Below are 15003 nucleotides of genomic sequence, written 5' to 3' on the forward strand. Positions count from 1 at the left end.
CCCCCAAACCAGCTAGATGCATTTCAGGTGCATGAAACTTAAGATTTACAGTGTCTTATTCCTAAAGCAGCCACAACCTGAGTAGAAAAGCCTGTCCTGCCAGCATGCTTCAGAGAAAGACCTTTGGTTCCTGTGTGGAACCAGTGGTCTCTCTCCAAGGGTCTAGGAACATGAGCTTTTTTTTTTTGACTGTAGGCCTAACTCAGCAAGGGGGATGTTGGCCCTCAGCAGAAGGACCCTTGCTCCTTGTGTGGAAGCAGTGGTCTCACAGCCAGATGGATCTCAGCAGAAGGTCCCTTGCTCACTGTATGGAAGCAGTGGTCTTTCTGTAGGGGTCCGGGATGCCCTCAGCTGAGTCAGAGCTCTCGTAACATAAGCTTTTTTTTTTTTTTATGGCAAAGTTCTGGGTTTGACTCAACCGAGGGCATGTTGGACCCCAGCAGGCCCTTGTTCCTTATGAACATTTTTTTTTTGCAGAGTTCCAACTCTGACATATAAAAGGGGGGGGGGGGGGAGCAGGGGACATGTTGGCCCTTAGCAGAAAAATCCTTCCTTCTTGTGCGGAAGCAGTGGCCCCTGCAGAGGTCTGAGATGCCCTTAGCTGAGCCAGAGCTCTCCAGGGCATAAACTTTATTTATTTATTTTTTCCATTGCAGAGTTCTGGGTCTGACTCAGCACGGGCATGTGACCCTCAGCAAAAGGACCCTTGCTCTGTATGTGGAAGCAGTAGTCTCACGACACGTTGGACCTCAGCAGGACCCTTGTGCCCTGTGTGGAGGAAGTGGTCCCATGCCCTTTTGTACCTAAGCAGAAGGACTCTTGCTCCCTGTGTGGAAGCAGTGGTCTCATGACAGGTTGGACCTCAGCAGAAGAACCCTTGCTCCCTGTGTGGAGGAAGTGGTCCCACAGCCTGTTGAACCTCAGCAGAAGGACCCTTGCTCCCTGTGTGGAGGAAGTGGTCCCACAGCCTGTTGAACCTCAGCAGAAGGACCCTTGCTCCCTGTGTGGAGGAAGTGGTCCCACGGCCTGTTGGACCTCAGCAGAAGGACCCTTGTTCCCTGTGTGGAGGTAGTGGTCCCACGGCCCGTTGGACCTCAGCAGAAGAACCCTTGCTCCCTGTGTGGAAGCAGTGGTCTCACGGCATGTTGGACCTCAGCAGAAGAACCCTTGCTCCATGTGTGGAAGCAGTGGTCTCACGGCATGTTGGACCTCAGCAGAAGAACCCTTGCTCCATGTGTGGAAGCAGTGGTCTCACGGCATGTTGGACCTCAGCAGAAGAACCCTTGCTCCCTGTGTGGAAGCAGTGGTCTCACGGCATGTTGGACCTCAGCAGAAGAACCCTTGCTCCATGTGTGGAAGCAGTGGTCTCACGGCATGTTGGACCTCAGCAGAAGAACCCTTGCTCCCTGTGTGGAAGCAGTGGTCTCACGGCATGTTGGACCTCAGCAAAAGAACCCTTGCTCCATGTGTGGAAGCAGTGGTCTCACGGCATGTTGGACCTCAGCAGAAGAACCCTTGCTCCCTGTGTGGAAGCAGTGGCAGGGGTCTGGGATGCCCTCAGCTGAGTCAGAACTCTCTAGAGCATGAGCTTTTCTGACTGCAGAGTTCTAGGTCTGACTCAGTAGAGGGCATTGTTGAACCTCGGCAGAGGGACTACTGCTTCCACTGAGTTTTTTTTTTTTTAAAAGTACAGTACTATTCAGCATTGGGTTGAGGCTCACACATTTTTAAGAGAGAAAAAAGAAAAGGGACTACCAGCTGAAAAATAAAGAATGGAAGTAAAGATGTAATAAGCTACAGAATGGCTTAATATAAATTTTAATGTGAAAAGTAACAGATCTGCTCAATTTGAATATGCGAGGCAAATGACATGTTGGGTGTACAGGAAGGCCGAGACAAGGAGCAGTGGATTGAACCGGTGAAAGACGTACCATACCATGATTCTCAGCTGCCGGTGACAGTGCGGTCGCATTGCTGGGGGTGTGCAATTGAGCACGCTCTTAGCACAGAACAGCAGCAACAGCTTTACACCTATAGGTGGCAGCATGGCATTAAAGGATCCCCGCTTAGAGCATAAGTACACCCCCATTCCCCTCCGATCTCCCCAACATCTGAAGGTTTGATCTGGAGATCTCCTTTACAAAAGAAAACCTGAAGAGGAATAACACAGAATATGGCTTTCGCACCTCCCCTGCAGCTGTAGCACCCCCTCATCTCCACCCCCACCTTGTCTCAGCAGCAGAGAGGAGGTCAGAACTTCTACAGATCCTGCACCTCTGTTCTCCAGCACCCAGTAATCTCCGCCTCCCCTAATCTCAGCATTCAGCCCTCCTCTGGTCCTCCTCTAGACCCTTCACTTGGTGCATCCCAGCTCCCCAAGGTAAGGGGGTGCACTGTGATGAATGGGAGGGTGGGGGCGGCTCGACATTTGATGTAAAGGTACGGATGGGGCACTCTGGCCATCTAATCTTATAGATACAACCGGCCCTTTGAGGGCAACCGTAATGCTGATGCAGCCCACAATAAAAATGGAGTTTCTAGTGCATCAGCCTGCACTAGAAATCCAGGAATAAAAAAAAAAGGTCCATGGGTCTTTATACTGGAGGTGAAATGATTTAATTGACTGGCTGACGATCGATTTAAAAAATGAAACGCGTCGACTGCTTACACCCGCCTGCCCACAGAGCTCTCAGATCCCCTGCTGATCTCAACAGGATCCGCCCATGTACAAGGGACCTTCAAGGGATCCTAACGGCGGAGGCGTTTACCGGGCTTCCCAGTCAGGTGTTAACCGATTGACTGACAGAGTGGTCACGTGATCTGCGCCCATCCTACCGGTAACAGACCGCGAAACTGACCAGGACCCGATGGTGACAGCGCGGTCGCAGTGCGGGGGGTATGCAGTTGAGCACGCTCCTAGCACAGAACACATGCGGGTGTCAAGCTCTTCGCCACACGTGTGCATAGCCAACAGCTTTAAAGTATCACATGACCATATACCTATATTTTGGCGTAGGCATTAACTGCTTTACGACCACCCGCCGCAGTTATACCGTTCCTGGGCGAACCGATGAAGCTATACATCGGTCAGGCGCAGGAGGCTAGGGGGCGAGCATGCCCCACCGGCGGCGCGCTCCCACCCCCGCTAGTCAGCGGGGAAGCCGATGCAGTGGGCAGGTGGCTCCGATTGCCACCTGACACCAACGATCGTTCCCTGCTGAGAGAGAACGGTCGGCTGTTGTAAACACAGCTGACCATTATTCTCCCTGGAATGATCAGAGAGCTCATATGATCCTCTTATATAGGATCACAGGTCTCTATGATCATTTCAGAAGACACGCCCTCCACAGTTAGAATCACACCCCTAGGCTCACATTTAACCCCTTGATCACCCATAATGTTAACCCCTTCCCTGCCAGTGTCATTATTACAGTAACAGCGCAAACCAATCAAAATACGCTTATTGCAATTTTTTTTTACCAAAAATATGTAGCAGAAAACAAATTGGCCTAAAATGTAAAAAAAAATTTGATTTTTACATTTTTTTTGAGAATGTCATATAGCAGAATGTGAAAAATATTGTTTTTTCTTTCAAAATTGTCGCTCTTTTTTTGTTTATAGCGCAAAAAATAAAAAATTGCAGAGGTGATCAAATATCATCAAAAGAAAGTTCTATTTGTGGGAAATAAAGGACATCAATTTTATTTGGGTACAGCGTCGCACGACCACGCAATTGTCCGTTAAAAGTAACGCAGTGCCGAATCGCAAAATAGGGCCTGGTCATTAAGGGGGCAAATCCTTCCGGTCTTAAAGTGGTTGTAAACCTCAGACGTGAAATATGAACAAAGCAAACCCTCTGTAGTGTGTACTTGTCTCACTCCAGAGCACACATGTGTCATTTCTGTCTGCAGCCTCCTTCCTCTATCAGCATGAGTCACATCTGACACCAGGAGAAAACAGGTGACAGAAGAGGGAGCTCCAGCACACTGCCTATGATTGACAGCCTCAGCTCTGTTCCTGTGGGCTGTGTGAAAAAAGAAAAAGGGGGGGGTGTCTTTTCCCTTCCAATCAGCTCTCAGTGCTATCCAAACCGAGCTCTGTGGAGTGCAATGTCAGCTCCCTGCAGGGGAGGACTGGGCCAGGGGGGCAATTGCCTCCTGGGCCACTCTAATGCCCCATAAAAATGCTTCACCGCTTCTGCCCCAGCTTCTGCCACAGACATGCCTAAAGGATTCCTGCTGAAGAGAAGTAAAAAGACCCTGCCACTGACCTACTGAGTGCGGGTTGAAGATAAGGACAAAGCGCAGGCCTCCCCCCAGCATGGATGATATACACTGTTTCTGAGCAGAGGCCGGTTCCATGCCCCACTGGAGACTTTTGCCCCGGCCAGCCCCAACCAAGTTTTCCCAGCTCCCCTCAACCCCCAGCCTCTCCCTGCTGGCCAGGTTGGGAACTTGGATTCAGACGGTAAGTATCTGGAACAGGGCTTCAGCTTGGAATGGGGGTCAGGAGGAGGATTGGGAAAGTGGGAGGGGGCCGAGCAACTGCACCATGGGCCTCTGGTTTGTACTTGCCCCCTGGGCCGAAAGTTGCCAGTCTGCCCCTGGCTCCCTGCCCCCTTAAGTTGCACGCTCAGACAAGCTTTATAGTTTCTGGACCTTGAACTGAAATAGAGAGAAGAGGCTGCAGGTAACCCGGTACAACTTATGTAGGAAGATTGGTTTTATCTCTGTGTATCAGCTGAGGACAGTCACTGCACTGGGTATATAAAGGAGTTTACATTCACTTTAACCACTTGAAGACCAGACTTTTTACTTCTTAATAGCACCCCAATTGGGCCGCGATTTTGGCCCAATAATAAAACGAGCGGGAGCAGGAGCTTCTTTGAGTGACAGCAACACACGTTGAGATTTGCCACGAGCTGCAGCGCAATTGGGGCGTCATTAAGAAGTACTGGCAACGTAGGCAGAATCGACCGGGATCTTTATCGCTCAGGGGGGTGAAGGGAGCTTTCGGGTTAAAGTAATTTTTGGGTTTTTTCCGAAACTCTTTATACTTTAGGGCTCAGTTCACACCGGAGTGATCCAGATCACAGGTAGAATCGCAGCAATTCAGCCTGCTATTCCAAATAGTGGCAAATCGCAGGACACTTGTGCAGTGCCATTACTTCTCAATCGCACAGTGATTTTGCCGCAGTAAATCACGCTGCAATCGCGGAAAATCGTAACGCAAAAGCCTCTTCTGAACAGCGTATCTTGTTGCGATTTGCCGCAATTTATGGCGCGATTGGGGTGCCATTACGAATTAAAGGCATCACACAAATGTCCCTCGCTTTGGAATCGCAGGCAGGCAGGCAGTTAGCCGTATGAATGAGCCTCAATAGAGGGGTGACAAGTAAATGGAGAGGGGTCTCCATCCCCCCCCCGCAAATATGTGGCCTCTCAGTGGCCGGGCCTTGGCTCCAAGCGGCCGCATATTTGCATGCAATAGCGCCAACAGTGCTGTGCCAAGAGCGTGCGTCTTGCGATCGGGACTTTTCAGATCATGTGACTGCCGTGACAGGCAATCATGGGCGGTCGCGTGGCTATAAGCCCCACCTCCCAGCATAGCAAACCCCCTAAAGAGTCAGGGGTAGGGAGTTAATATGGGAGAGAAATTCATTATTTGGCAGCGAAAGTCCCTTTAAATAATTCCAAGAACCCGAAGCGACTTTCTGGAGAGGTGAACGCCGATCCTGCCACATGCACGGCGAGATGTCCGACCCGAAAGCTAGCAGCGCTCTGATAGGCTGGATGTTGGTGGGCATGACGGAACGAGGTAGGTCAGGGTTCTGATAACCGGCTGGCTTTGTATCTGCAGGGACGCCCTCAATACACTTCATGGGGCTCCGTGATATTTAGCCTTAGGCACTTTGGCCTCTGAAGAGCGATCTGAATTGGGATTTCTCTTCAAAGAGCGTTTGACAGGTGGCTCCTCGCTGCCTGCTTTAACCCCTTGATCGCTGTTGAAAGGCGCTTGCAAAGCAGCCCTATAGACTTGGGCGGAAAAAGACAAGAGGTATAAATACATTTTTTTTCCCAACAAACTGTGAAGAACCAATTGTTAAGGAGCAGGCAGCTGGGGTCAATTATGTCACAAGGGGGCAGAGTCACCCAGTTAGGTCATCGGGAGCCTCCGCCCCTTAGTTGGGAACTGTAAGGCGGCAGGAGCAGACTTTTTTTTTGGGTCGGCGGCATCCATAGGGCTTGGCGCCGGATTTACTTCGGGGGGACATTAAAAAAACAAAGGAATTGTCAAAAAACGTTTTATTTTACACTTTTTGGGTGAATGAGTAAGGGTACCCTCTACTCATTCACATAGGGGGCAGGATCTGGGGACCCCCTTGCTAAAAAGGGATTCCAGATTCCGACAAGCTCCCTGCACGCAGACCCCCACAACCACCGACCAGGGTGTTGTGGGCAAGAGGCCATTGTCCTCAACAATGGGGGCATATTAGGGCATGTGGCCTGGTATGGTTCAGGAAAGGGGGGGCGCTCGCTCATCCCGCCCCCCTTTCCTGGCCTGGCAGGCTCCATGCTCAGATAAGGGCTTGGTATGTATTTGGGGGCGAACCCAAAGCCTTTTTTTTTTTTTGCGGTCAACAGGGAAGCCCACTGGCAGCTAATGACTCAACAGTTGTAAAGGACGCGGCGGCCGCCTGCTCCTTGACAACCAGCTATTCACAGTTTAAGGGGAGAAAAAACGCAAACACATGAAGAATGGATGCAAAATCGTGCTTGAAAACCGCTTCGACGTGAACCTAGCCTAACCGATAATCAATTCTATAGCTTAAAAATACTAGTTTATATAAAACCAGATTGTTTTTTAGGTCTGAAGACTCTTTAAAAGCAGAATGGACAGCCCATTGCAGCCTTCACCCAACATGGATTTCTCTATTCCGATGCCCTGCTGGGAGTTTAATGCTGTTAGGGACAGTAGCAGGGAGTTCAAACCCCACCCTGTTGGTCAGGACAATGGCTTGAGACTCTAACCCTCCCCCTTTGCTGTTCGGAACAACGGCATGAGGTTCTAACCCACCCTCTCAGGGGCCATGGCATGAGGTTCTAAACCCCCCCCCCCCTCCAAAAAAAAAAACCTTTGTCGATAGGGAATCTGGCAGGTTTTGGTATCCCCCCCCCCAAAAAAAAAACCCTTTGTTGCTGGCAGGTTTTGGTACCCCCCCCCCAAAAAAAAAACCTTTGTTGATAGGGAATCTGGCAGGTTTTGGTACCCCCCCCCCCCCCCAAAAAAAACCCTTTGTTGATAGGGAATCTGGCAGGTTTCGGTATCCCCCCCCCCCCCCCCCCCAAAAAAAAAAAAAAACCTTTGTTGATAGGGAATCTGGCAGGTTTTAGTATCCCCCTCCCCCCCCCCCCCCCAAACCCTTTGTTGATAGGGAATCTGGCAGGTTTTGGTATCCCCCACCTAAGCTCCTTGGCTCCACTCTGATGGGTCTTCATTTGTCTTTTTATCACAGGTTCTAGTGTCACTGGTATTAAAAAAAAAATAATAATTCATATACCCTCCATGCAGTAAGACAGTGGTCCTCAACCCTGGCCTACAGGGCCCACTAACAGGCCAGATTTTAGGTATTACCTTGGGGAGATGCAGACTAGAGTACTGCAATCACTGAGCAGCAAATTATATCACCTGGGATGTATTTCAGTTATCTTGAAAATCTGGCCTGTTAGTGTGCCCTGTAGGCCAGGGTTGAGGACCACTGCAGTAAGACACTAGAGGGCGCAAGAGAGAAACTGCATTTTGTTGCCTCTGGTAGATAATCTATTTGAGGACAACAGCAACTTAACCGGTTAAAAACGACCTTTGCTGTTCACAACAGTGTAAAATTCATCAGCGGTCAAGAAGAAGTTAAAACCTGGCTAGAGACTCAAACTCCTATTGCTTATTGATGACGCAGAATTTTGGGCGGAGCAAGCCACAAAAAAGGGAAAGCCCAATGCATTGCAAGGTCTGCAGCCCGCATGAACCTCTTATCCAATCAAAAACCTAAGGAGTACATAGTACAGCAGGAGGAGGGAGGGGCGAAGTAGTTAAAACCTGGCTAGAGACTCAAACTCCTATTGCATATTGAAGACGCAGAATTTTGGGCGGAGCAAGCCACAAAAAAAGGGAAAGCCCAATGCATTGCAAGGTCTGCAGCCCGCATGAACCTCTTATCCAAACAAAAACCCAAGGAGTACATAGTACAGCGGGGGGGGGGGGGGGGGGGGGGGGGGGGGTTGGTGCAAAGCTTCCACGTGAAAATAAATTTGGCTTTTAGTACCAGTTACATGTCAACCCATTAAAAAAATATATAATCAAGGTGTTATTCTACAGATCAGGCTTCAGTTCCTCCAAAAGAGGCAGACTTGCTTAGGCTACCGGCCAAGTTCTCTCTTGAAACAGCCATTGACTACACCCCCCCCCCCCCCCCCAAGTTATGGCCTCAAACTCACCGATTAGGTCACAAGAGCAGCTCAATTAATGCCTATTTCATAGGATAGCATGTAACTGCTTCAAGAGACAACTCAGCCATTGGGCAACAGGCCTGCAGCTCAATGGAAGAGAGTTTTTTTTTCCATACAAGCAAAAATCATATACAAGTACATATTTCCTTTTTAAAATTGAAAGGGACTGTCCTACTCCAATTACGTACTCCTACCTGTCAAGGTGTGGTCTGTAAAGTCCTGTATTGCTTTGGTGTGGCCAGATTAACAAAAACCAAAAAAAAAGAAAAAAATAGCAAAATCATTTCAATCTCTCTACTTGGCATTAAAAAGCAAATTGAATAAAAGGTAGCTGAAAAAAAAAAAAAAAAAAAAATTGTTCACACAGCCACAGCACAGATCACGGTTTAAAAATGGGCAGGAAAAAAAAAATTAAATATTTTTTCTCAACACAGAACAGTTAAAAAAAAAAAAAAAGTCACCCTTTCACCAGCAAAAACAAAAAAAACAAAAACATAAACCCTATAAATATTAGCCACCGTACTGCTCCAAGATTACACACTCTTCCTCTCAAACAGACATAAAATCAGAGAAGGGAACATAAATATTAAACAAAGAAAAAAAGGGGAAAAAAAAAAAAACTATAGTAGCACCTAGAACCAAAAAAAAAAAAAAAAAACTAAAAAATATCTAAGTAGGAAACCTAAATGGTTATAAACCCATACGGTAGCTGGCATGGGTGGAGATTATCCCATTCTGGTAAAATGCGCCCGAGGTCGGACTGTTTTTTTTTTTTTTTTTTTGTTTTTTTGTATTTTTTTTTGTTTTGTTTTGTTTTGTTTTTTTGCACTGAGGAAGCCAAAAGAAACAAAAAAAATGGAGTCCAGTTATCCCAGTCCCATGAGACCTTTCAACGGGTGCTTTAGGTACAGCAGTTATTATAATGCTGCCCATGTCCTGCAGGAGAAGTCCGTTTGAAAGATGATGAGAGGGCCAACGATCGGTTTAGTCTCCCAGAATGAGTTTGACGAAGGACGCCACGTCAGTGTTCTTCGATTCGTGCAGCGTGAAAAACGGGTGTTGCTGTGTGGGGGAGAAAAGGGATAGATGGGAAATTTAAATCAAAACACAGACTTAAGAATGCCCCCCCCCCGGGGGAGGAGGGGTAAAACACAGGTTTACATTTATTACATAAATTCAATGTTCTACTTTTACATTGCTGCTGTGCAAACCAGACTCTTCTTGAACCTTCCCCAAGTGACTTCACACATTGGCCTTTCCCCAGTCAGATCCCACCTCCACTACACAAATCAGTCTTTTCCCCACTCAGCTCCCACCTCCACTACACAGATCGGTCTTTCCCCCAGTCAGATCCCACCTCCATCACACAAATCGGTCTTTCCCCCAGTCAGATCCCACCTCCATCACACAAATCGGTCTTTCCCCCAGTCAGATCCCACCTCCATCACACAAATCGGTCTTTACCCATTCAGATCCCACCTCCATCACACAGATCCGTCTTTACCCATTCAGATCCCACCTCCGTCACACAGATCCGTCTTTACCCATTCAGATCCCACCTCCGTCACACAGATCCGTCTTTCCCCAGTCAGATCCCACCTCCGTCACACAGATCGGTCTTTCCCCAGTCATATCCCACCTCCGTCACACAGATCGGTCTTTCCCCAGTCAGATCCCACCTCCATCACACAGATCGGTCTTTCCCCAGTCAGATCCCACCTCCATCACACAGATCGGTCTTTCCCCCAGTCAGATCCCACCTCCATCACACAAATCGGTCTTTCCCCCAGTCAGATCCCACCTCCATCACACAAATCGGTCTTTCCCCCAGTCAGATCCCACCTCCATCACACAAATCGGTCTTTACCCATTCAGATCCCACCTCCATCACACAGATCGGTCTTTACCCATTCAGATCCCACCTCCATCACACAGATCCGTCTTTCCCCAGTCAGATCCCACCTCCATCACACAGATCGGTCTTTCCCCAGTCATATCCCACCTCCGTCACACAGATCGGTCTTTCCCCAGTCAGATCCCACCTCCATCACACAGATCGGTCTTTCCCCAGTCAGATCCCACCTCCGTCACACAGATCGGTCTTTCCCCAGTCAGATCCCACCTCCATCACACAGATCGGTCTTTCCCCAGTCAGATCCCACCTCCATCACACAGATCGGTCTTTCCCCAGTCAGATCCCACCTCCATCACACAGATCGGTCTTTCCCCAGTCAGATCCCACCTCCATCACACAGATCGGTCTTTCCCCCAGTCAGATCCCACCTCCATCACACAGATCGGTCTTTCCCCCAGTCAGATCCCACCTCCATCACACAAATCGGTCTTTCCCCCAGTCAGATCCCACCTCCATCACACAAATCGGTCTTTACCCATTCAGATCCCACCTCCATCACACAGATCGGTCTTTACCCATTCAGATCCCACCTCCATCACACAGATCCGTCTTTCCCCAGTCAGATCCCACCTCCATCACACAGATCGGTCTTTCCCCAGTCATATCCCACCTCCGTCACACAGATCGGTCTTTCCCCAGTCAGATCCCACCTCCATCACACAGATCGGTCTTTCCCCAGTCAGATCCCACCTCCGTCACACAGATCGGTCTTTCCCCAGTCAGATCCCACCTCCATCACACAGATCGGTCTTTCCCCAGTCAGATCCCACCTCCGTCACACAGATCGGTCTTTCCCCAGTCAGATCCCACCTCCATCACACAGATCGGTCTTTCCCCAGTCAGATCCCACCTCCGTCACACAGATCGGTCTTTCCCCAGTCAGATCCCACCTCCATCACACAGATCGGTCTTTCCCCAGTCAGATCCCACCTCCATCACACAGATCGGTCTTTCCCCAGTCAGATCCCACCTCCATCACACAGATCGGTCTTTCCCCAGTCAGATCCCACCTCCGTCACACAGATCGGTCTTTCCCCAGTCAGATCCCACCTCCATCACACAGATCGGTCTTTCCCCACTCAGATCCCACCTCCATCACACAGATCGGTCTTTCCCCACTCAGCTCCCACCTCCATCACACAGATCGTCTTTCCTCAGTCAGATCCCACCTCCATCACACAGATCGGTCTTTCCCCAGTCAGATCCCACCTCCATCACACAGATCGGTCTTTCCTCAGTCAGATCCCACCTCCATCACACAGATCGGTCTTTCCTCAGTCAGATCCCACCTCCATCACACAGATCGGTCTTTCCCCACTCAGCTCCCACCTCCATCACACAGATCGTCTTTCCTCAGTCAGATCCCACCTCCATCACACAGATCGGTCTTTCCCCAGTCAGATCCCACCTCCATCACACAGATCGGTCTTTCCTCAGTCAGATCCCACCTCCATCACACAGATCGGTCTTTCCTCAGTCAGATCCCACCTCCATCACACAGATCGGTCTTTCCCCAGTCAGATCCCACCTCCATCACACAGATTGGTCTTTCCCCAGTCAGATCCCACCTCCATCACACAGATCGGTCTTTCCCCACTCAGATCCCACCTCCATCACACAGATCGGTCTTTCCTCAGTCAGATCCCACCTCCATCACACAAATCGGTCTTTCCCCAGTCAGATCCCACCTCCATCACACAGATCGGTCTTTCCCCAGTCAGATCCCACCTCCATCACACAGATCGGTCTTTCCTCAATCAGATCCCACCTCCATCACACAGATCGTCTTTCCTCAGTCATATCCCACCTCCGTCACACAGATCGGTCTTTCCCCACTCAGATCCCACCTCCATCACACAGATCGGTCTTTCCCCACTCAGCTCCCACCTCCATCACACAGATCGTCTTTCCTCAGTCAGATCCCACCTCCATCACACAGATGGTCTTTCCTCAGTCAGATCCCACCTCCATCACACAGATGGTCTTTCCTCAGTCAGATCCCACCTCCATCACACAGATCGGTCTTTCCTCAGTCAGATCCCACCTCCATCACACAGATCGGTCTTTCCTCAGTCATATCCCACCTCCATCACACAGATCGGTCTTTCCCCACTCAGATCCCACCTCCATCACACAGATCGGTCTTTCCCCACTCAGCTCCCACCTCCATCACACAGATCGTCTTTCCTCAGTCAGATCCCACCTCCATCACACAGATCGTCTTTCCTCAGTCAGATCCCACCTCCATCACACAGATCGGTCTTTCCCCAGTCAGATTCCACCTCCATCACACAGATCGGTCTTTCCCAGTCAGATCCCACCTCCATCACACAGATCGGTCTTTCCCCAGTCAGATTCCACCTCCATCACACAGATCGGTCTTTCCCCAGTCAGATTCCACCTCCAGCGCACAGACTGGCCTTTCCCAGTCAGATCTCAAGTCCAGTGCAGATAGGTCTTTCCCAGTGAGATCCCACCTGCAGCTTGCACACATTGGCCTTTCCCCAATGAGATCCCACCTCCAGCACACATTGGATTTTCCCAGTGAGATCCCACCTCCAGCAACCACACATTAGCCTTTCCCCAATGGGAACCCCTCTTTAGTAAACATTGGATTTCCCTGGGGGGGGGGGGGGGGGATCCCACCTCCACACAGATTTGTCTTTTCCCAGTAACATCCCACAAACACACACTTTGGCCTTTCCCCAGTCAGATCCCACCTCCATCGCACAGACTGGTCTTTCCCCAGTGAGATCCCACCTCCAGCACACAGATTGGTCTTTTCCCCAATAGGATCCAACCACCAGTACACATTTGATTTCCCCCAGAGAGATCCCACCTCCAGCACACAGTTTGGTCCTTCCCAAGTGACATCACATCTCTCTATCGCACACATAGGCCTTTCCCTAGTGCGATCTCACTGGTTGTTTCTCAGTGAGATCCCACCTCCAGCACACACATTGGTCTTTCCCTAGTGTAATCCCACCTCCAGCGTGTACACACTGGTCTTTCCCAAGTGAGATCCCACCTCCAGCACACAGACTGGTCCTTCCCCAGTGACATCACACCTCCAATTGCATACATTGGCCTTTCCTCAGTGAGATCCCACCTCCAACATACGCATTGGCTTTAGTCAGATCCTACCCCCAGAACACATTGGTCTTTCCCCATTGAGATCCCCACCTCCAGCTCACACACCCCCCTTTTCCCTACATGTATCCCTCTTCCAGCACACACTCTCCAGCTTCTCCTTCTAAGACTCCCCAGTCTGCAGTCACACACTCCCACCGCACAAATAGCATATGAACCACAACGTTATCCTTAGACATTGCACGCTGAGCCCAGACACACAGTCTGAAGACTCAGTTTGTATGTGTGTGTGTACTTGTCAAGCCAGAGTTGCTGTCTTCCTCTGAACAGATTCCCGTTACATCGGTTGCCAAGGACAGATCGACCAGACCACACAGCTTTCCAGGTTGCCGACAGAAGAACAGATAGCAACAGAGCCTGGAGGAGGTGCAGGCTGTGCTCTTCCTCCTGTCTGTACAGAGGAGTTAACACAAGATCGCTCAAATCGGATTTTGCAGGAATCGATTACCCGCCCCCCATTTCCTCCCCAAACGGCTACTGTCCCAGCAGCAGAAATTGTGGGTAGGGGATGGTAATCAAACCCTGCACAGGCCGATCTGAGTGATCGTGTGTTAACTCCCGTGCACAGAGAGGCAGGAAAGGAGCTGCAGGAGAGCATAGCCCACACCTCCTCCCGGCTCTCTTCCCTTCTAATGCTTCTGTGCTGGGGGGGGGGGGGGCTTTGAGCCAAGTGGGGAAGAATTTGCGGTAAGGGGAGAGGAGTTGGTGATTTGTGCTAGGATAGGGACTTGTGCCAGGAGGTGGGGAAAATTTTGTGCTAGCAGGGGGAGAGGACTTACAACCTACAGACCACTGAATTCTGCCTCCCGAATTACATTTTAGGGCTTGTTCACGCCAGGTAAAATCCAGTAAAGTGCAAACCCATGTGTTTGTCGCACTGCACAAAAATGTGCTGCCTTTTGCAGACAAATGTGGGTTTCATCGATTCTTAATGGCACCCCCACGTATCTAGTAAATGCATATGCTGGTACTGAATTACTATGTGTTTTATTGGGGGGGGGGGGGGGGGGGGTTCTTAAAAATCGTGCCAGCACCTCTTTTGCGTGTTTGTATAGAGCAGCCCAATAAACATGGACGTGAAGGAACATGCAAAAAAAGAGCGTGCACGCTCAGATACACCACCTGGTGTGAACGAGCCCCCAGACTGGTGTGCTCCAAAAATGTGCACAATTCTAAAGGGTGCCTTAACTGAAAAAAGGTTGAGAAGCACTTCTCTAGAAAACAAGTACACAACAATAAAGGCAACTTTATTATTAGGAAATTGAAGATTGAAAGCTGGGATCTGATTGGGGGCTGCTGGGTAACACAGGAACAGGAGTAGACAGGAACGGTGCTGTATACTCACCATAAGCTCTGCGTAAGTTGGACGCTCTTTGGAATTCTTCTTCAAGCTGTCAAGAGACAAGAGGTTTGTTTAAGATATGTGCAATG

At 49.7% G+C, this 15003-nt stretch overlaps 1 protein-coding gene across 2 annotated transcripts in view; it reads right to left on the minus strand.

Annotated features, from left to right (window-relative positions):
* Nucleotides 1–9331: 9331 nt before the first annotated feature.
* MAP2K6 (mitogen-activated protein kinase kinase 6) overlaps nucleotides 9332–15003 on the minus strand; it is a 94084-nt gene continuing 88412 nt past the window's right edge. For both annotated transcript variants that reach the window (XM_082272526.1, XM_082272525.1), the window contains 2 exons: nucleotides 14918–14963; nucleotides 9332–9569 (listed from right to left, as the gene is read on the minus strand). In XM_082272526.1, the coding sequence (XP_082128652.1) occupies nucleotides 9492–9569; nucleotides 14918–14963 (124 nt within the window). In that variant the 3' untranslated portion in view covers nucleotides 9332–9491. The remainder of the gene's footprint in view (nucleotides 9570–14917; nucleotides 14964–15003) is intronic.

This window comes from Pelophylax lessonae, assembly GCF_965119305.1.
Source record: "Pelophylax lessonae genome assembly, chromosome: 11".
NCBI classification, from domain to species: Eukaryota; Metazoa; Chordata; class Amphibia; order Anura; family Ranidae; genus Pelophylax; species Pelophylax lessonae.